Here is a 22,405-nt window from a genome sequence, read left to right as displayed (position 1 = left end):
TGTCTAATACACATACCCATGGGAGCTGTAGTAACTACAAGTAATCATCATCATCTCTCCACTTATTGTATTTTGTAGGTCTGAAAATCACAAGAGCTAACAGCTCAGTCCACTCAGCATTCGGAAAGGAGGAATGCAATTAAGAAAAAAAATCATATTGCAACCATTTGCAATAATATTACTGTCCAGGAAAGAAAATAACTCTAATACTTGGAGTTTTAACATCAAAATTGTTATTGCTTTTAAAATTCTACAAGTGGCATATAATGACAGCATATCAACAGGATTCTGATTACATTGTGATAATGTGGGTTTCTCAGTCAGTCTACAGTTATAAGCAGGCGATTAGGCAGCAGCACCTGGAGAAACTCCATTAACGCTGACTGCTTCCATCTCCTCTGCAAGTCATTTACAAGTATATGATCCTAATTTCTATAAACATGCTGGGGCTGAGATATTATTTGGACAATTGGGATTATTCTAGTAGATGTTTAAATGTTTTTTTCCCTCCTACTGCCTGAGGCTTGATAGAGATGAAAATCAAAACAATCTTTTTTTGCTTCTATTTGTTTTTAAGAAAACAAGTACAGATTTTTTTTCTCCCAGCAGGGTAAGGGAAGAAGTTTGTGCACGGATTTTAAAATCGAAGGATAAAAAGTCATCATCGATCAAGTATTTTCTATATGCATTCTATATTTTATTTTGTTATTGCATCAATAGGTAGGTCAATGTGTTGTCAGTAAAATATTTTTAAAATAGTGGGGAAGGTGTTTTTTTTTAACACTTTAATTTTATATTTACAATTACTAGAATTTATAGGGGTATTTCGGCTCTTTTAAAATTAATTATTTTAATTAGATGCTGCAGCATTATGTTTCAATACACTCAATTGTTTCCTAGTATTTTGTACTTACTCGGCTCTTTTTTTAATCAGTATTTTTGGCTCTTCCATTGACGTCACGTTCATTCCTAACACTTCTGGCCCTGTCTGACATTGCAGTGTGTCAGTAGACAAGGCCGAAATGAGTGTGTTGTAGGACCTGCGCATGCTAAATGTAATCCTCCATTTGATGGATGCAGCAGGCGAGTAGAAGCCGCTGACTCAGTTCAGTGTCGTGTCATGTCTTGGAGATTAGTCTGGTTTATACACCTTGCGGCCCTTTAGTTTTCAGTCCTCTTGATAAAATCGAAAGTAACTGAAAGGATTCTTGGGATATTATCTAATTCTGAGAAATGGTAGGAAGCTCTCTTCCCCATATTCCTCCCCCCCACACAAAATAATAATAATTGTAATTTGAGCAGTTATATCAACAGTTTTATTTTCATACTCATGGCATCCGGAACAGATTTAGGCAAAAAGTCGTCTGAGCATGGGTTACACTGATCTATATCAAGGTGGTACACAGTGGCATGGGCAGGGAGCACCATGCATAGGTTATGAATGATGCTACATAACACCCCAGAAGGCTTCACCTGATTTCTCACTGGGAGACATGTACTGCTAACAAAACTGCTGCTAGGGAGCAAGGTGATCAAGTATAGTGCACAGGGTTTAGCAGTCATGAAGTGTAGGAGTTGAATGCTATACTGCCTGAGTTACAGCCAAGGGGATTATTGGAAATGTGATAAAAGCAGCAGGCAGGAAGTCTGTGAATAGATGTAAACAAATAGTGCAGAGAGGATTCTTTAAAATGAGGAGCAAAAATTAAGATGAAAGGTAATGGTGACTTTACAGAGCAAGAGATCCAAGAAGTAATATAGGGTTTAAAGATAGACAAGAGTCTGGGGCATGATGGCTTTACACCTAGATATATAAAATAAGTAAGAGGGGAGTCAGTAAGTCACTAATTAAGTCATTTAATGTCATATCTAAAACTTGTCCATTTCTTCCCCAGGCACTTCAATCCGTATTAACAGTAATTCCCATAGCAGGGAAAGATCCCTCAACTAGGCCCATATTTGTAGGATCTCTCTGGACCTTGTCTGGGGAAACGCCAGGCCACAATTGAAATTCAATACACTTATCCGTCGCAAAGAGAGGAGGGAGTGGGTCTTCCAAATCTCTAACTATATCGTAAAACAGCTATCTGTAAATGTCTACTAGATATTTTTATAATTATTCGTCTAAGCTATGGGTAGAGCTGGAACAAGACTACACTACGTATAACGGCACAAGGCATTTTTTGGCTTCCACAGTGGAGCAGGCTGACGGCAATAATGAAATGTTGCCTTTCATGAGCCGACTTATCAACATCTGGGATGGTTATGCAACACGATAAGATTGATATCGCGGCCGGCCCCACTCACTCCTCTCGTGGGCAACCCTAGTCTACCGACTTTGCTCCGTGGATCTTCTCTCCTATCTAGTCAAGAATCCATATCAAATTCCTGAAGTATCTGTAATACTTAACCGGAGTTGGTTACTAGAAGGATGGTTAGGTAGATTATACATTTTAACGTAGTCCTTGTACCTGTAGGTAGTCAATCCAGGTTTGCCAGATATATAATAGGTTGGTCATGGTATCAGTTGTAATTGCATGAATCCTTTCGTATAGCATAATTGTGGCTATTCTGTTGATGACCACATCAAAGGAGAGAGTTAAGGATTTACATGTGGAAGCAATATGAATTCTTGTGGCCATATATATCAATTGAATAAGTTTGTGGGTTCGAAATTTAAATCGTGACGGATTCAATATATGAATACATATATTGAATTTAATACAATATATTAAATTACCTAGGAAGGTAATTTAAGGAAGATAGAGTGTGTGGAGTCTTTACTGGGAGAGCAAAGAGGTAGCTGGAAGAGCAGAGAGATAGGGCCCCTGGATTCTAATGCATCACAGAACCAAGAATAAAGAGGTCCATGACAGTGTATCAAACAGTTTTACCTTTTCTAAGTCTAGCACCAGAATGGTCATCTGGACATTTGTGTTGGAGACATGGTCTACGACATTTAAAATCTTACCGACGTTGTCCAGCGCTTGTCTCGCGGGTATGAATCCTACCTGATCTTTATGAACCAAGGATGAGAATAAGAATAGATGTGAAGATCTTATAGTCTAGATTAAGCAGTTAGATTTTTGGGGACAGATAGTCTTTATTTTCCATCGGAATCACCGAGAATATAGGAATTCATGTTAAGAGGTCTCTACCTTCAAGACGTTCTGGAATATTTTCATCAGGGGTTGAACTATATCATCTTTGAATTTTTTTATAATATAGGGCAGTGAATCCAGGGGCCTTTCCTAACTTGAGGTTTTTAATAGTGTATAAGATTTCCTTCTCAGAAATATTAGTGTTCAGACTGTCTCTCCGGGAGCTAGTAAGAGACGGGAGGTTCACTGCTCCAAGAAATGTGTTTCATCGGGGTGATATATTACCCTCTTGAGCTTTATATAGCATGTCGTAGTAGTCAAATAACGTATTATAAATCAAATCTGGGTTAGAAGTCGTGTTTCCCTGAAGGGTATTGATTTTGAAGACGGTATTGATTTTTGCCCTGTTTTGGAGGCTGGCAGCTAGTAGGCAGTCTGACTTGTTAGCGAATTTATGGTAAGTAAGACCTGTCCCACTGAAGAGCTCTTTCTACCTGCTGGGAGAGAAGCATATGGATTTGCAGTTTAGTATCTTTAATTTCATAGCCAAGGGCGGAGCTTGCCGATGCCGGAGTGAGACGCGTCCCTGCCGGGCTCCCGCAGCAACCGCCGGCAAACACAGCCTACCGTGACCCAGACGGCACAAAAAGACACCTGACAGCACCATGGGGAAGAGGAGAACAGCGGGGAAGACACAGGAGGCGGCGGAGGACGAGCCGCAGCGCATAGAACGCTTCTTCAGCGGCCGCGGACCGCCGGCTTCTGCATCCAAGATGGCGCCGGAACACGTGCACCCGAAGCACATGGAGCCCAGCGGAGACAGCGGGGGGACAAGCGGAGCAGAGGAGGCAGGAGCGCTGGCACCACTAGCACCACCAGGGACAGATAAGTGCAATGAAACACCGGGTGCAGGCTCCGGGGCTGACGGGGGTGGCATTATATCTTCCCCACGGACTGCCGCCATATCAGAGGGGGGCCCCGAACGCTCAGCCCAGCACAGTAATGCACCACAGGGGGCAGACAAGGAACTCTCTGATGGGCACACGCACTCCCAGAACAAGGGATTGTGTGCAGCCCACACACATAACAGGGGGAGCCCAGACCACACCAAGGGCTCTGCTACACCACAACCCCCAGCAGAGAGTTACAGCCAGCCACAAAGCCACAAGGGGGGCACAGATGCAAAACGAGCATTGCAGCAGCTAAATAATCCAGGGGACACTCACACCTTGCCAGGTGGGAGTGGTAGTCGCCCACAACAAACACGCAGGAGCAGCGCCACAACAATAAAAAATACACCAGCCCACCCGACTTCCCCAAACGATTCCTCATCTGATGATGACTGGAATTGGAAAGAGCACTTGAGATCTCTCCCGACAAAAAGGGACTTCCAGAGGCTGGAGGCCTCACACAAAGAGGCGCTATCCCTTTTACATCAAGAGCTTAAACATGTGGGGAACCGCGTAAACGCGGTGGAGGAGACACAGGAAAAAGTCCTTTCCACACTCGATACTCACAGCCAAGTAATCAATGCGCAAGCCCTACAAATGGCAGACATACTGGCACATATCGATGATCTTGAGAACCGCCACAGGCGCAATAACTTACGGCTGAGAGGTTTATCCGAGGAGGTGTTACCCTCCCAACTAGAGGACTGGGCACGCAATTTCTTTAGCTCACTACTAAAACGCAGCCCATACCAACCGGTCGTAATCGATCGCATACACAGGACTCTAGGCCCCAAACCGGATGATCCTAATAGACCACGAGATGTCGTATGCCGCATGCACTATTTCAAAGAAAAGGAAGCCATCATGAAGTGCGCCCGCGACAGAAAGGACACTCTAACCCACAACGGGGTCCCTATAGCAATCTACTCAGATCTAGCAAGACGCACCCTGCAATTGCGCAGAGCCGTACGACCCTTGCTAGATGTCCTAAAAGCTAACAAAATCCTGTACCGGTGGGGTTACCCCTTCCAGCTCACGGCCACCAGGAACGGCAAGACAGGAACTTTTAGATCACCAGCTGACCTCCCTAGATTCCTAGGCACTCTGGAACTCCCAATGGTGGCACTGCCGGATTGGCCCCACCTTCCATCACTACCCATATCTGGGCCCAGGGACACCTGGCACGAGGTGGGACCCCGGGGTCCTGGACCCAGAAACCACACCAGCAAACCACAACGCTGATTGTAACACGCCCAAAGTCGCTGATTTCCGGCGACTTGTTGCGAGCCGCCGATTCTAGACCTACAGCGCCGTCTGGACACGCCCACAGCGCTAAATATGCATGGTCATGAACCAGTAGACTGCAACGTTATTTGAAGGCCTGATGACTGGTTATGCGCACTACTATGTTATTACTGCTGTTATGTTACTACTGTTATCAAAATTGCCTAAAGACACGAGCCATATGGTTGACCTCAGGGTTTGTCGGCGGGGATGGAGGGAGGCCCGGGCCATTTGGTATCGGTGATCTCCCCTCCTCTCCGGGTTGACGTCACGACAGTGCCGTCTATAGCTGACCGATGGTTGGCTCCCCGCCAGCTAGACTGGGAATGTGTGACCTAGTCGACAGAATGTTAATTTTCTGTCACCCCACCCTTTATTTCCCTACTCTCTTCCCACTATTAATGTCTCCCTTTTCCTTTTTCTATCCCCCGTCCTGGTCCCGAGCCCCATGGACAGCAATAACACCTTGCTCAACCGTCAATATACCACCATGACAAACCTATCCTTTTGCACATATAACGTCAGAGGCATAAACGCCCCGGCCAAAAGAGGTCAAGTTCTGTCCCATATGCATAAAAAGAAAATCATGATAGTCATGTTACAGGAGACCCACTATAGAAAAGACCACATACCTAAGAGTAACAATAAATACTACACAAGCTGGTACCACAGTACACACCCAGATAAGAAAATCTGTGGCACGTCCATCGCAATTCACAAGAATCTCCCCCACAGAGTCCTGGCCTCTAGAGCGGATCCCGAGGGCAGATACATCTTTCTCAGAGTTGACCTAGGATGCCGCATAATAACGGTGGCTAACATCTATTTCCCCAACACAGGTCAGATTGCCTTCGGATGTCGGGTTATGGGGGAACTGGACCAATTCGCAGAGGGATCGTACATAGTGCTGGGCGGCGACTTCAATCTGGTCTGGGACGCGGCTCTGGATACATCGGCGGGTAGGTCCAGTCTCTCCCCGGTAGCCCTGCGTAGGTTGCGGAGAAGATTATCCGAGCTTAAACTCGTTGATCTCTGGAGAACACTACACCCGGAGATCAGAGACTTTAGCCACCACTCCATCGCCCATAATAGTTATGGACGTTTGGACTATTTATTTGTCTCCCACGGCCTGTTGGACTGGAAACCTAGGTGCTCTATAGGTAACTTCATCTGGTCGGACCACGCGCCTGTATATGGGGCCCTATTGGGTGGGGAGGCGGTAAGGGGACTAAACACATGGAGACTGAATGACAACCTCCTGGGCGACCCTTGCTGCCTGCAGGAGATCAGGCAAACAATAGAATCTTTTATAGAAACCCACAAAACGGACACAACCTCCCCAACCATTCAGTGGGAAGCCCTAAAATGCGTCCTGAGGGGGGTCTTCATCTCCCACGGGTCAAGACTTAAGAAGGATAGGGTAGCTAAACTGGCGAACTTGATATCCCAGCTGGAAAAAACGGAACAGGCCAATAAGACTAACGCATCCCCGTCTTTAAAAGCAGAGATATCAACACTACGACAGCAAATTCTAGGGATTATGGACCAGACCTATCTGCATCTGAGGGATAGAACGAAAGGAGGATATTATGAGTATAGCAATAAATGTAGCTCTTGGTTGGCTAGGGCGCTAAACCCGCGGGAAAGCCAGGCACATATTTTCTCAATGAACTCAGTAAACAAGGGCAAGGTCCACGCTACAAGCGACATCCTGGAATGTTTAAGAGAATACTACGGCGAGCTATACAACATTGGGGGGGACAGTCGAAACATCCGCGATAGACCAATAGCTACAAAAACATGCACCAACAATGATCCCAATAGAGAGTCAGGAGCTACTAGAGGAAGACATGTCAGATCAAGAAATACTAACAGAAATTAAAAATTTGAAAATAGGGAAGAGCCCGGGGCCGGATGGCTTCACCCCTAGGTTCTACAAGACATGTGGGGACTTGGTGGTACCTCTCCTGGGCAGAGCCTTTAATGCAGTTTCTGAAAGATGCCCATTCCCGTACCAAGCCTTACAAGCGATCATTACAGTTATCCCAAAACCAGGTAAAGACCCCATGGCTTGCGGAAATTATCGCCCAATCTCTTTATTAAACGTTGACACCAAAATATTCGCTAAAACGATGGCCACGCGCTTACGTCCTATCGTCCCCGGACTAGTCCATAGAGATCAGGTAGGATTTGTAGCGGGACGAGAAGCTAGGGACAACACGATACGGACCCTAGCATTAATGGGGAGAGCACGAGAAGAAAATATCCCACTCTGCCTCCTCTCGGTGGACGCCGAAAAGGCCTTCGACCGTGTAAACTGGAGGTTCCTGGAGGCTACGTTAAGGAAGGTCGGACTGGGCAATAGGATGATTAACTGGATAATGGCCCTTTACAATAACCCAACAGCACAGATACGCGTCAACGGGAGGCTATCTAACCCAATTAACATAAAGAACGGAACGCGACAGGGCTGTCCGCTGTCCCCAACACTATACGCCCTGGTTATGGAATCACTGGCGAATGCCTTAAGGGAAAACAAGGAAATACTAGGTTACAAAACAACGAAGCAGGAGCATAAAGTCGCCTTGTTTGCTGACGATCTATTAGTATACATTACCAACCCCAACCGGGCATTGCCCGCCATCCTTAAGGAGTTTGATAGATATAGTCGGGTCAGCAATTTCAAGATCAACCTGAAAAAATCAGACATACTAAATATTACACTCCCGACGTTGGAAATCACGCGGCTTAAACACCTATTCCCCCTGAGCTGGCGAGAGGACAACATTAGATACCTGGGGGTGATACTCCCTACAGACCCCGGGAAGACCTATGACTTAAATTACGAACCTATATATTCTGCTATGATAAAAGACTTCGAGAGGTGGAGGCCAATGACTCTCTCGTGGTTTGGCAGGATTAGCGTCATTAAAATGAACTCCCTTCCTAAACTCCTGTACATATTTCAAACACTACCCATACAAGTTCCGAGGAATTTCTTTGTAAAACTGCAAAAGGCAGTGACACACTTCGTGTGGGGGGGAACTAAACCGCGCCTAAGCTACAGACTACTGACCCAACCAAAAAAAAGAGGCGGAACGGGTCTGCCGGACTTGCTACTCTATTATAGAGCTGCCATCTGCAGGACGGTGCTAGACTTGGTACATGAGGGGACAACTAAACGATGGGTAGAACTGGAGCAAGAGCTAGCGACAGGGAGGATCCAGGGACTTTTCTGGCTACGCGGCGGGCTAGGAAGGAGGGGCGTTAAAGTCTCCTCTTTTATAAGCTCTTTACTGAAAGCGTGGGACAGCTTCGCGGCGAGGGGTGGCCTGGTGAGAGTCCCCGGACCCTGGACACCATTGAGAGGGAACCCAGATTTTCCTCAAGGAGACATAGGATTGCCCATACTTGACGGGCTGGGTGTTGAGTTGCCCAGGGTTAGGGACGTGGTGGACGGAGAGGGCCTAATACCACTGGACGTTCTCTTGGGGAGCAGAGAGCAGGTGACAGGCGCGTGGTTCCAACACTACCAGATTGGTCACTATGTACGAGCCCTGGGTCCGATCTTGGAGTTGACGGCACCAGACACCCCTTTCGAAGGGATGTGTGGGGGACCTCAGAGGACAAGAGGAGAGATCTCCGCGGTCTATAGCTTTTTGGTGGCCGGGGAGAGACTGGACCCTGGGGGTGGGTCTAAGAAGGCGTGGGAAAAGGAGTTGGGAAGAGAGCTGACTACGGAGGACTGGGCCAAGGCCATATGCCTGACCCACAAGATGACAATCTCGAGCAGCCATCAGGAGCTCAACTACAAACTGCTAACGAGATGGTATCGCACCCCTGTGCGCCTGGCTAGATATTACCCTGGGGTGTCTGACGTGTGTTGGAGGTGCCAGAGAGAGGTGGGCACACTTTCACACATATGGTGGTCCTGCCCACAGGTCAGGACACTCTGGAGGGAAATCGAGTCCTTACACAACGCCCTGAACAGGGACTCTTTGGTGCTGTCACCCGAGATGGCCCTCCTGTCGATCCTTCCGGGATCAATAAGAGCAAACAAGAATGGCTCCCTAAGATTCTTTCTTTTAGCTATGAGAACAGTGATACCGAGATTGTGGAGATCCCGTGAACCCCCCACAAGGGTGAACTGGGTGACCGCCCTGGACGAGATAGGCCATATGGAAGAGTTGAGAGCAAAAGATGATGAGAAATATTCAGCATACCACGCTACATGGGAGCCCTGGTTGACATTCCGCAACACCACGGGGTTTGGACAGTGGCTGGTGAGTGGAGCTTTGCCTAACTAATCCCATCTTTTATGTGCGGGGCCTTGGAAACGGGACCAGGACCATCTCCCCCCACCCCCACCCTCCCTTTTTCCCCCCTCTTCTTCCCCCTTCTTTATTGTCTGTTATATATGTACACACACAATGTTATTATTTTCTCTTTATCCTTCTTACTTCTCCCTTTTTGTTTTGTTTTGTTTTGTTTTTGCGTTTGTTTTGTTGTGGTTTTTGTGATTTGTTTTCTTTTACTTAAAGCTCATAACGTTATATAAGTAATAAGTTATAGAACACTCAAAGTCTATACCAAGCGGGTATTGATAGCAATTGATTGGGGTGGGCGGGTGAGTGGGAAAGTTTTACGGGTAAACTGTTTCTAAGTAAAGACCATCAGCAAGGTTTATGCCGCGATATTACTAACAACAGCCATTAGGGACAAGTCTGACGTCCTCCCGAAGCACGGAGTTAACGGCGGCTTAGTCAAACGAGAAGACGTTTTTCACAAAGCTTGTACTATTGTAAGCTCTAATTTCATACTGTACGTACTGCAGAAAATTTCAATTTCATACTGTTTGTACCTCAGAAAAATTTAATAAAATACATTTTGAAATAATTTCATAGCCAGGAAGGGGTTGTGCTGGTTCAGCATTTCTAAGAGAAAAAGCCTTCTCTCTAGGGCTAGGAGGGCTTGCCACTTTTCCCATTTCTTTAGAAGCTATTTTAATCAGATTATATAAGCTTTATAAGAAAGCCAGGTCAAAATAGGGAAAGAATCAGGACTGGTATTCATTTCAAAATAGTTAGTGAGTTGCTTTGTAATTTGGGCGAGGAGTAGTGAGTCTCGTAGGAGCGATTCATTTAAATGCCATTGGGATTTAAGATATGAGTTTGATGACCATAAGATGGAGGCTAACACAATGTCATAATCTAACCAGAAGCAGAACATGTTTCTAATCTGGGCTAACATTGGTAAAAGGGAAGTCGAGATTAGTATATACCGTAATCTAACTGGGAATATAGATGGGCCGTTGGGGAGTAATATGCATACCTACTTTTGGTTCCATGGAGTTCTCTCCAGCAATCAGATAGTGAGAGAGTTGTGAGAGCATCCGACTATCCTGATCTCTGGGCCTTGCAGAACCTGTCAGATTTGAGAGCTGTTTTATGCAGTTACAAAGAGAATGGAAGATTAAAGTCCCCGTCCATAGTAGTTTAGCCGATGTGAAATGTGCGGGTTTGTGACTCAAGAGTAGAAGTGTAGGGAGTGGGTTTTCAGAGGGGGCATATACATTAATGAATACTGCCTATTGGTCGTATAATGTTGTCGATACTAGGCAGAAATGCCCCCCACCATCCATGTCTACCTGATTAATGTGCAAAGGTAGAGATCTGTGAAAGATTGTCAACATCTGTCTATGTTTTGTAGGAGCAGAAGCTGTATAGGATCTTGAATACTGCAGGTGAAAATAGCTAGGGGCAGAAAACTGAGAAAAGTGAGTACAGTGCTCTCAGTTCAGCTGCAGGACAATCAGCTATTACATCCCTGTTTAGCTGAGCTTGGAATCTAATTTCCTTTGCCTGAGTGTTGATGTTTGCTTGTTCCTGCTCCCAGTGAAAGTATTCTGCTTCTGATTACCATGCATCAACCCATGGAGCTGTTATTTGGATTTGTTTGAATTCGGCCTGCCCCAACCCTCAGACTTGTGACCCGGACCTCCCTTGTATGCTGCCAGTGGACCGTATCCGGACTGCGAGCTTTAGCCTGTCTCGTGGTGCGTTGCACCAGTGTCGCTGATTCCCATGGGTCAGTTGCCAACTACACCGGGACTATTCCAGGAGGTAGCGGCCTGTTTAGTTCCACTCTGTGAAGGCCAGGTCCCTATACAGGGGTTAAAGGGTGAATACCAGGGAGCTGTCAGGATAATGCCCTTAGGTCTAGCCCAAAGTCATATCGGTTAGTTGGCACAGTGGGTCTACACCTGCTGGTCATAATAGTACACTCGCGCACTGGACCCTTTTGATCCCTCCTGCAGGGAAATCTCGGATTTGCTTCAGGGGATGTTTCAACATCGTGCCAGGAACAAATTCTGACATACTTGCATGAGGTGAACGCTCTCCTGAAATGCATATTAACTACCAAAGTGGCGCCGCAGCCTTTCACAGCAGGCACAACTCCAGCTCCGCCTTCACAAGCAGTCTCTGCAGTGATATCTGGTCCTAGATTATCAGCACATACACATTACAAGGCAGATCCTGAACAATGCCGTGGGTTCATTGTGCTTGTTACACTTTGAGCTGTTGTCTCACCCATACCAAACTGACCCCGCTAAATGGGCTTTCATGATGTCTCACCTATGCAAACAGGCATTAGCCTGGATAAACCCTTTCTGGTTAAGAAACGATCCAGTGGTCAGTAACCTATGTATGTTTGTGGAGACATTCCGGAGGGTTTTTGATGAGCCTGGTTGTATGACTTCAGCTGCCTTCTCCCTACTATGTCTACATCAGGACAGGCTAACAGTAGGTTAATATGCCATTCAATTTCAAACCCTGGCTTTGGAGCTAGGCTGGAACAATGAGGCCCTGGTGGTGACATTTTGGGAGGGCTTAGGAAATCACACTAAGGACAAATTGGCAGGTCGTGAGGTTTCGTCCTCCCTGGACACCCTAATCTCTCTGGCCACTACAATTGATCTTTGGTTCCAGGAAAGGGTTAAAGAGGCAGCTCAGGAGAGGAGATCCATCTGTTTGGCCCCCAGGTTCCAAAGGCCACTTTCTATCTCTCTGACTACCTCCTTGGCTACTGGTGCAGAGCCAATGAGGGTCAAGCCAACAGGAGCACATGCTCAGATGTTTAAAAAATTTGTGCATGTACTGTGGAGCCCGGGGGCATTACGTCCACACCTGTTCTCCTAGGCCGGGACTCTCAAGCTTAAGGTCATTGGGAGAGGCTACTTTAGGTCAAGATCAGTCTTCTCCATGAGTGAATCTACTTGTGACTTTGTCCATCTCTGGTATTCAGTTCACAGCGTCTGCTTTCCTGGATTCTGGTTTAGCAAGGAACTTCTTGCATCAGGCCTTAGTGGATCACTACCAGATTCCTATTCGACATTTTGAGAGACCTTTTGTGGTGACATGGAAGTACCCTTTCCAAGACAATTCAGTTTGTTACTGAGCTGCTGGATGTGAAAGTAGGCATGCTCCACTCAGATAAGATTTCCTTGCTGGTCCTTTCCACGGTTCACCAGCGCTCTGGTGTTGGTTCTGCCTTGGCTTGGTCAGCAAAATCATACCTTGGATTGGAGGTATTATGTTAGGGGGGGGTATCCTGTTACTCCAAGTTCCTGCTTCCAGTACAATCTGTTCTCCATTCCCCAATGCCTCAGAACCTCCAGGGCCTGCCAGAGGCATACTACAGTAATGCTGATGTCTTCGACAAGAGGGAGGCAGAATGTCTGTCACCACATCGTCCTTATGACCGTCTGATTGATCTGGTGCTACGGTCCGTACCTCCTCGAGGCAGGGTAATCCTTTGTAGCTTTCTGAGACCCAAGCTATAGCAAAGAAGGTCAAAGACAAACTGGCCAGAGGATACATCTGCAAGTCTTCTTCTCCTGCTGGGCCGGATTCTTCTTGATTAAAAAAGACATCACTTTGTGCATAAACTATTGGGACTTAAATGCTATTACCATCAAGAAAAAATATTCATTACCGTTAATCACTGAGTTGTTTGATCGCCTGCGCAGTGCATGCATCTTCACTAAACTTGATCTATGAGAAGCTTACAACTAAATCTGCATTCGCAAGGGTGATTAATGGAAGACTGCCTTTAACACTCGGGATGGGCACTATGAGTATTTGGTAATGCCTTTTAGTCTGGTTAATGCCCCAGCTGACTTTCAGGAGTCTGTTAGTGACATCTTTGGGGACCTCTTCTACGAGTGTGTGGTCATGTACCTTGATGATAATTTAATCTTCTTGCCAGATATCTACTCGCATCGCAGTAAAAGCATTCTGTTTCTGATTCTTGTACATCGACCCTTGGACCTGTTATTTGAATTTTGCTTGAACTTGGCCTGTTCCGACATTCGACTGTGTGTTTTGGCCTGTCTCTTGGTTCGTTGCACCGATGTCGCTGCTAACTACACCAGGACTATTTCAGGAGGTAGCAGCCTGTTCGATTCCCTGCTGTGAAGGCCAGATCTCTGTACAGGGGTAAAGAGGGTGAATACCGGGCAGCCATTGGGATAACGGCCTTAGGTCTAGCCCAAAGTCAAACTGGTTAGTTGGCACAGTGGGTCCACACCCGCTGGTCGTGACAGAGTGTATATGACGAATAACCTGATTTGTGCACATAATGACTTTTATCCTGTATTTTCTGCATTTTTTATCCTGTATTTTCCATTTTTCACCTCTACAATATGCAAACCTGACATGTGATTCTCAATCCTCATGGGACTGGTGGGAGAAACTTGCAGCTGTTACGTTGTATTCTATAGACTGTACACAGTGAACTGCAAATTCTGGTCTCTAAATGTCTATAGGCACAAACATACATAAAATCAACACTTACGATAGAATACAATAAGAGTAAGGAATGGAGATGTGATTTCAGTAGCTAAAACACATTAAACAGTGATTTACTATTAGTTGCAGGCAGTGTCTGTGTGAGACTCCCCTTCTCTTCTCTTGGTTCCCCTATGTTCTGCTCTCTATACACTTCAATGAGCAGGATGACCCATTCTCCTCCCCGAAGTCAGAGAGTCTCCCGTCACTCATTTGACAGTAAACAGTGGGCAGCAAGTAAAGAGGAAGGGAAATTCCTGGTGGTCAGATTTATAAGCACAAGTTGTTTAAAAAGTTAGTCATCACTTAAGGTAGCAGGTAACAATTTTTATGTTTCCAGCATATTCCTATGGAAATAACTGGTAATGGGGTAGTCAGTTTCTGGTCACATTATAAAAATCGCAAGTATGTGAAGCCCATGTTTTCTTATGGGTTTCTTCACATTACCAATGTTTTGTAGCCTGTGACATTGTGGGAAAAAAAGAAAATTGCAGGTCGCTAAATATTACCGTGATTTGCGATGCTTTGTAGCCCATGTTTCACACTATGGAGCTCCTAGTTTATTGCATCGCATGAACTTGCGATTTTATGTGATGCAATTTTAACATTAGAAAGTCCTATAAACTTTCTAACAATAAGGTTGCACAATTTTATCTCGCGAGAAAATCGCAGTTAGCAACGATGCTACATCTTTCCCAAGAAAAAAGCATCACCGATGCTATAAAATCGCTTGTACATAGCAGCAATATCGCTGTCGCCACTGTGAAAAAGGCCTAAAGAACAGACTGTCACTGTGTAACCCAGAACTGTTTATTAGCAAAGTATAGCTTAGCATGATCTGACATGAAAAGATTGCTGTAAAGGTACTTTAGCAAAGCAAAATAGATGATGTATGTATCAGGGGTGGTCATGAAGGGGTTTAGTTCTCTTAATACTTTCAAATATCAGAGTAGATTGGCAGTATGGTCATAGTTTAATTCAGTTAAGTTAGAATGTAAATCTGTCAATTGCTTACTTTGTTTTGCGTAAAGTCTCGGAACATGGCAGCCAGACTATCATCATCAATATCACAGTCGGTTTTGATGGCAATGTTTAGGATGTGGATAGGTTCATCACGGATGCTCTGCAAGAGGTTTTTAAATAAAAGTTTTAATCTCTTAAAATGGCAGTAAAATAGATAATATTTCATCAAAACAAGAAACAGTGCTCAATTCGAAACAAAAGAATGTGCCTAGTAGTTTTCAGTATTCTAAGTTTTCAATCAACTGAGGTTTATGACAACATCACACACCTCAAACAAACTTTTCAATACAAACAGTAAAGACGTTAGTTTAAACGTGCCAGTGGAACAAAACTTATCTGCTATCTTTATGGCCACCTGCATGCAATTAAATTATGGTTGGGGTCACATTTCTTCCTTTGGCTCTACTATAGATGACGGTCATCATTTTAAAGTGGATTTTTCGTCTAAATACCAAAACACCAAGTTGACTCAATGGGGGTTTTTCATTTGGGGCCTTTCTTTAATTATACCCGTTTCATAAATTTTACAAAATACTATAGGAAGTTCATTTGCATGTTTATAATCAATATTTTATTTTGAATATCCACATGGATTAGTCTTCACTAGTGACCCCACCACCCTCTCGCGAAGATTTTAGCCTTTTCTTTCCCTCCTTTCCACCCCACTCTTATAGTCAGTATGACACCACCAGATTAACATGATTTAACCCATTAAGGACACAGCTTTTTTTTTTTTTTTTTACCATTTTTGGATTTTCCTCCCCTTTTTTAAAAAATAACTCTTTTATTTATCCACTATATATTGTGCCATATAATGTACTAAAAAAACTTTTTTTTTTTTTATAATCCACTTTTTTATTGAAAGTTTTTCAAGTACAGAGTAGTAGCATTGTATAGGTGCACATTATTTGACTAAAGTATAACATTGCGTGGTTCAGTCGCGTTTTCAACAAACGTATATAAACTTTGCAATATAAGCTAAATAACTCTAATCACTAATCTCTGGTCCCGACGCCCTCTCTGGCCCATTCACCCAGGCTTGAAAGCTTTATTTTCTGGGCCAGGGTTGGCGGCGGTGGCCACTCCCTGAACTCGTTCATGCACCTGAGACTTATATTAACTTAGTAAGTTATTAAATGATTAATAAAGTGATGACTAGACAGAGGAGGAAAGGAAGTGGGGGAAACGAGGGTATGCAAGGAATGAAAGGATAAAGGATAGGTGGTGGTGGGGGAGGGGTCACTGTTATCCGCATTTATACTTTTACTTTTTATTCTGCAGCTTACTCCACTGTGTTATCTGTGATATATTGCTCCGGTGCTCCCAGAAGCGCCCCCTTTTTTCTTTTCCAATTTTAAATTTTGCAGCAACTCGCCTGAGCTTGATCGCCCGGGGGTGGATGGCCGTAACTCCGCTGGGGGATTGCAGAGACGGCCGTCTGGGCGACGCTACATTTTATGCTCCTCGGGGTGGCGCCATCTCGTGTGCACCGGAGAGACGCGGTTCGGCAAGAAAAAACGTTAGTCATGTCTAGTATCAGGGGATGTGGTATGGTGTAAGGCAATAGAAACTGGTTGGTTCTCATTGTATTTTGTTCTACAAATTGTATACACTATATGAGGTAGTTCGTGAACCACTGTTAGCTTTCCAGCTTGCTATTTGGAGATATTGCTAAGCCAATGTCAGAGCGGTCTCCTCGCTAGTCTGGTGGGATCGGCTGAGAAGGGCGAGGTGAATGTTCTGTTGCCGCTAGTTTCACTAGATATAAGAAAATTAATCTAGGGAGGAGGGCTGATCGGCTGATGAGGTTTTGAGTAGTAACTTTCCCAGGGAGACCAGACGTTCAGGTGCGTAGTATAAGTCGAGTTTGTCCAGCTTAGGATCTCCTCAAACTGGTGGATTTGGTTGATCTTATCTTTCCACATCTTAGTAGAAGGAGGTACTGGGTTTCCCCAATATAGGGCGATTAATGCTTTTGCTGCCGCTATCATAAAAGCAGCGAGTTTGTCTTTCAGGGGGTTAAATGACTTGTTTGGTCTGTTTAGTATTATCATGTCTGGGGTGAGATGGAGTGTTTTGTTGAGAATTTTTGCGATTTCGCTTTCAATTTCTGACCAGAAGGGTTTGATTTTTTTACAATTCCACCAAATGTGAAGATAAGTTCCCGTATTTTCCTGACATCTCCAGCACTTATCCGATTCTGAGAGTTTGTAAGTATACAGCCATTCAGGTGTTTTATACCATCGGGATAGAAGTTTATAATGGTTTTCTTGGAGGCGAACACATGGGGAGACACCATAAGAAGATTAAAATATCGTTTTAAGTTCTGCATCTGATATTCTTATGTCTAACTCCTCCCATGAGGAGATAAAAGTTGGTCTGCCTAAGGTACGAGTTGTTGTGAAATTTTTGGTTAAGAGTGCTATTTTCCTGGACTCTGTATTTTGAGACTTTATTAATAGAGATGAGCGAACGTACTCGGATAAGCACTACTCGTCCGAGTAATGTGCCTTATCCGAGTACCGCTGTACTCGTGCTGAAAGATTCGGGACGCGCTGCGGAGCGGGGAGCTGCAGGGGAGAGCGGGGAGGAACGGAGGGGAGATCTTTCTCTCCTTCTCTCCCGCCCGCTCTGCCCCGCTCCCCGCTGCGACTCACCTGTCAGCAGCGGAGCGCCCCGAATCTTTCAGCACGAGTACAGCGGTACTCGGATAAGGCACATTACTCGGACGAGTAGTGCTTATCCGAGTACGTTCGCTCATCTCTATTTATTAACCTTTCGAATTCTGTTGTTGGTCTTGAGGAAAGGTGTTCTTTTTTAAAATCAGCGATTGTGTTTGTAATGTGCGTGATGTGAAGGTCTTGTAGCTTATTTTGTGAGCTTAATGAGTTAGTTATGACATTAGGCTCCTCATGTATGATGTTTTGTAGATCGTGTATTGACCTTCCCTCAAAGATATTCCAGAGGTTCTCTGGCGTCCAGGTTTTAGGGTGCTTGGAGATATATGGGAGTAGACTTAAAGGAGCGCAAGGGGATGGCGGGGGAGCTAATTCGTGGGAAAGGGAGTTCCAGGTCTCGCAGATGCCCCTCAGCAGTATACTGAAGTCTTTTGAGCGATATGTTTTGGGGTTGGGGAGCCACATATCCCTGATGAGGTCATTGCCGTGAGTTAGTTGTGCGATTTTCCTCAACTTGTTGTTTTTTGTCGGAGCTATCATTTCCAGCCATCTATTTAGATTAATTGCCCTATAGTATTCTAGAATGTTGGGGAGGCCCACTCCTCCATGTTGTCTTTTCTTGGACATTAGTGAGTATGCTAGTCGTGGGCGTTTATATTTCCAAAAGAAACATGAGAATTGTGAGTTAATTTTTTTAAAGAAGGATTTGGGTATGTGTATTGGTAGCATTTGTAATTTATAAATAATTTTGGGTAATATGTATGTTTCAATGAGGTTTTTTCTTCCAAACCATGAGATGATAGGTAAATTATATGAAGTCAGGAGTGATGCGATATCTGTTAATAGTGGCCCCAAATTGCTCTCATACAGTTTTGTTAAATTATTTGTGATTTTGATGCCTAAGTAGTCTATTGAGTGTTCTGCCCAGGCATATGGGGAGGATTTCTTTACCTCCGTTGCTCTGTGAGGGGGTAGAGATATAATCAGTATAACTGATTTGTTTTTGTTAACTTTTAAGTTGGAAAAACTACCATAGTCGTCTAGTAGGTGGTTCAAACTGATGAGACCCCTAAAAAAACTTTAAAAAGAATTGTAAGTCGAATATAATGGAAAAACAAAACAAAATTCTGCCATCTTTGGGTGCATCTTGTTTCTATGGTGTACACCCTGCAACAAAAATGACATGATAATTTTATTCTATGGGTCAGTATGATTACTATGATGCCAAATTTAAAAAAATATATATATTTTTTTGGTGTACTATTTTTTTTTTAAATATTACATTTTTTTAATTAGTTTGCACTTGATTGCGATTATACATTTAAAACAGTTTCCTATACTGAGGAGGGAGTTTGAGGTTTGATGTCCCTGGGAAAATAGTGCAAATCTGTACTCTTATATGGGTGATTTACCTAATAAGTGTTTATTTGTTTCAGGCAGTCTGCAATCTGGATTTTTAACCTTTACCAAGTGAATTTAAATCTCTAACTAATAAAAGTTATATTTTAGGAAACTTGGTATAGGGATTAATGCCTTTGGCATTTGTTTTCACTTTAAGTCATTTATGATCCTTGTCGAGCTTCTAAGCAACCTTTTTCTGATCAGTTAATTTAGCTCCCACTGACCTCAATTATCACTGACCACTGTTTCTATAACTCTTATTCACTTCCACAGGAGTTTAGGAAACAGTGTAGAACACCCAGCTTAGCTGTTTTAGTAATCCCGGCCACCTCTGGGTGGCTTATGTCTATATTACAGTCAAGTTCGGCACTAACAACCAATCAGGTTGAATCAGGGAACCCAAACAACCAATGAGGTTGAATCACACAAGCCAAACAACCAATCAGGTTGCTGGAATTGTGAATCAGAACCAATGAGTTTGCTGGAATTGCTCCATAGTGCCGAACGTGAGTGTAATATAGATATATGCCTTTGGGTGTAGCCATCTTAGCCATGATGACTGTGCTTGGAATACACATTTAAGAGTTTAGAAAAGAACTGATCAATACTGATTATTTGTTGGATCTCATTTGTTTGTGCCAAACTTCATTAATTGCATTATATTATAGTTGTATATTCATTTATATACATTGATAAAATGATGCAATTAATGAAGTTTGGCACAAACAAATGGAATCCAACAAATAATGGAAGCGTTAAAAACAAAGTGCAGTAATAACCCCCCAAAAAAAGTTCCTTGGAAGGAACTGGGATTACAGCTCCCAATTATGTTAAGTACCAAACTCCCTGCTTGTGAGGATTGGGTAATTCAAGGAATCATAGACCCAGTTCTTCCAAAGCATACAGGGTGTTTATTTAAAGCAGTCTATCTTTACATGGCAAACAGAAAGTCCATAAGTTCACTGACATGTTCTCTTCAAAGTCTTGGCTCAACTAACAAAATAACTAAACTGAACAAACTAATTGCTCAGGTGAGCCTTTATAGCAGTGAAAAGCTCCCACAATCCTTTTCAGGAGTCCTATAAAGTCATTCATTTGCTGCTGGTCTGCCTCTATATTCTCAGAGCAGACACACCCTGCTGCAGCTCCACCAGTGCAGGTAAGTGATCCTCCAGACAAAACATAATGTATTTTACTCAGAACATTTCCCTTAGTTGTAATACATGGTTCCCAGGAAAAGAAAGAGATAAAGCATTAGGTGGCCAGCCTAATGAGAAAAGCAAAGAAGCATTCACACCCATTCACACAGGTGTTGTCTGAGTAAAGGAATGCATGCATGACAACTAAGTTCATACATATAATGCTAATATTAAAACAAAGAAAAGCTTATACATCTTCACACTGCTCCAATCTTTTTTTGGAGAAGAGGGGACTGGTCTGGTGTAACTATAAACCTTTTAGGGGGGAAGGGATGAGATGTACCACCGCAGTTGTTGGATGTCTACTACTTTCATAGTATTTTGAACCATCTTTGAAAAGTTTTTTATATTATGGGTAGAAAATAATTTTTATAGTCTTCAATCAGGGGGGATGACGCTGTTCGATATTGGGCCCATATATAGGGATACCATGCATTTGAGGATGAACCTGGTGATCTAGAAAAAGCCCCCACTCACTGAGTAGGCAAAGGATCCTGTGCTTCATTGCTTAGGTAAGCGATCCTTCCGTCCTGCTCAATCACTCCAAGGAGGAGCTCCTCTGTGCCCGTAAGTGCAGGAAGAACACAGGAGAATGGTGGTAGGGGGTGGCCTTTTGAACTCTACTCTTCCTGTCCCAGCGGGGTCAGAGGGCAACCTCCATGTGGATAGAAGTAATGGTAAAAAAAGTTTTAATTCCAGAGCCGGAGGAATGCTTGGAAGTCTATTTCTACTGTTATGGACAATCTCTAGTATAAAGGGACTCAATAATTGGAACAATAATTTTGTAAAACACCATAAAGTTATTGTTAATGTGTTTTAAACATATCAAAAACTCAGGAGCTGTTGGATATGTAGATATAGCCCTAGAGCCTCAAAGACAATGCCATACATGGCTATACCTCTGAATGATCCAGAGGGAACGTTATCAATTAGTTAAGGATGCATCTGACTTAACTAAGGGTAATGGTAGGAGCCGAGAAAAAGCATATACGTTTCAGGTTGGTGCATGGTTACAGAGCCCCTATTTAATGCTCAACTGCTCACTTCCAAACCAAAGCGCTGAGCATAGTAACATCCCAGTCATTTTCACTCTCCTATCACTAGTGATATGTCCTGTTATCCATCAATAAATAACTGTTCATGTTTAGACATTAGGGGAAAAGGCCTCATGCTATGGTGCATAACGGAAAAACAAACTGAAGTGAGAAAGACATGTAATGACCTTCCCTTAAAGGGGTTGTCCCGCGGCAGCAAGTGGGGTTATGCACTTCTGTATGGCCATATGAATGCACTTTGTAATATACATCGTGCATTAAATATTGGCCATACAGAAGTTATACACTTACCCCCTCCGGCGCTGGTGTCCCCGTCTCCATGGCGACGATGAAGCCTCTTCTCTGGTCGCACGAACAGTCGGGCTCGCGCACTGAAGGATTCCTCTTCTGTCTCCCTCCGGGCTCACGAGCTGCGTCCTGGCTCCTCCCTCTTCTCAGCGTCATCGTAGCTCCGCCTCCGTCACGTGGTGCCGATCAGCCAATGAAGTGGCTGTAATCGGCAGTAGAACGCAAGACTGAAGAAGAAAATCCACGGTGCACCATGGGAGAAGACCCGCGGTGCACCGTGGGAGAAGACCAGCGGCGCCATCTTTGAAAGAAGAAAAGAAGAAGCTGCAGAACGGGGATCCAGGTAGGCGAATTTAAAAAAAAAACAAAGGGATGCTTTTTAACTTTGCACAATGTGGGGGTATGTTTAAAAAAAAAAAAATTGATTTCGCCGGGGGACAACCCCTTTAATGCTGAATATCATCACATTGTTTAAAAGGTATGGCACCACTGATTGGAGAAAAAATACAAACTTTACCATGTTTGCAAATTGGGTGGTAAAATCTTTTAATGATTCTGCAGTAGCCTTATCAAATCT

General features: G+C 44.0%; 1 protein-coding gene across 1 annotated transcript in view; it reads right to left on the bottom strand.

Moving 5' to 3' along the window:
• Positions 1–22,405, bottom strand: part of ACACA (acetyl-CoA carboxylase alpha) — an 856,108-nt gene that overhangs the window by 433,078 nt on the left and 400,625 nt on the right. The window contains exon 32 of the mRNA XM_066609221.1: positions 15,200–15,307. Within this exon, the coding sequence (XP_066465318.1) occupies positions 15,200–15,307 (108 nt within the window). The remainder of the gene's footprint in view (positions 1–15,199; positions 15,308–22,405) is intronic.

This window comes from Eleutherodactylus coqui, chromosome 1 (genome assembly GCF_035609145.1).
Source record: "Eleutherodactylus coqui strain aEleCoq1 chromosome 1, aEleCoq1.hap1, whole genome shotgun sequence".
NCBI classification, from domain to species: domain Eukaryota; kingdom Metazoa; phylum Chordata; class Amphibia; order Anura; family Eleutherodactylidae; genus Eleutherodactylus; species Eleutherodactylus coqui.
Note: the sequence above shows the minus strand (reverse complement) of the source record. Positions and strands in the feature narration are given on the sequence as shown.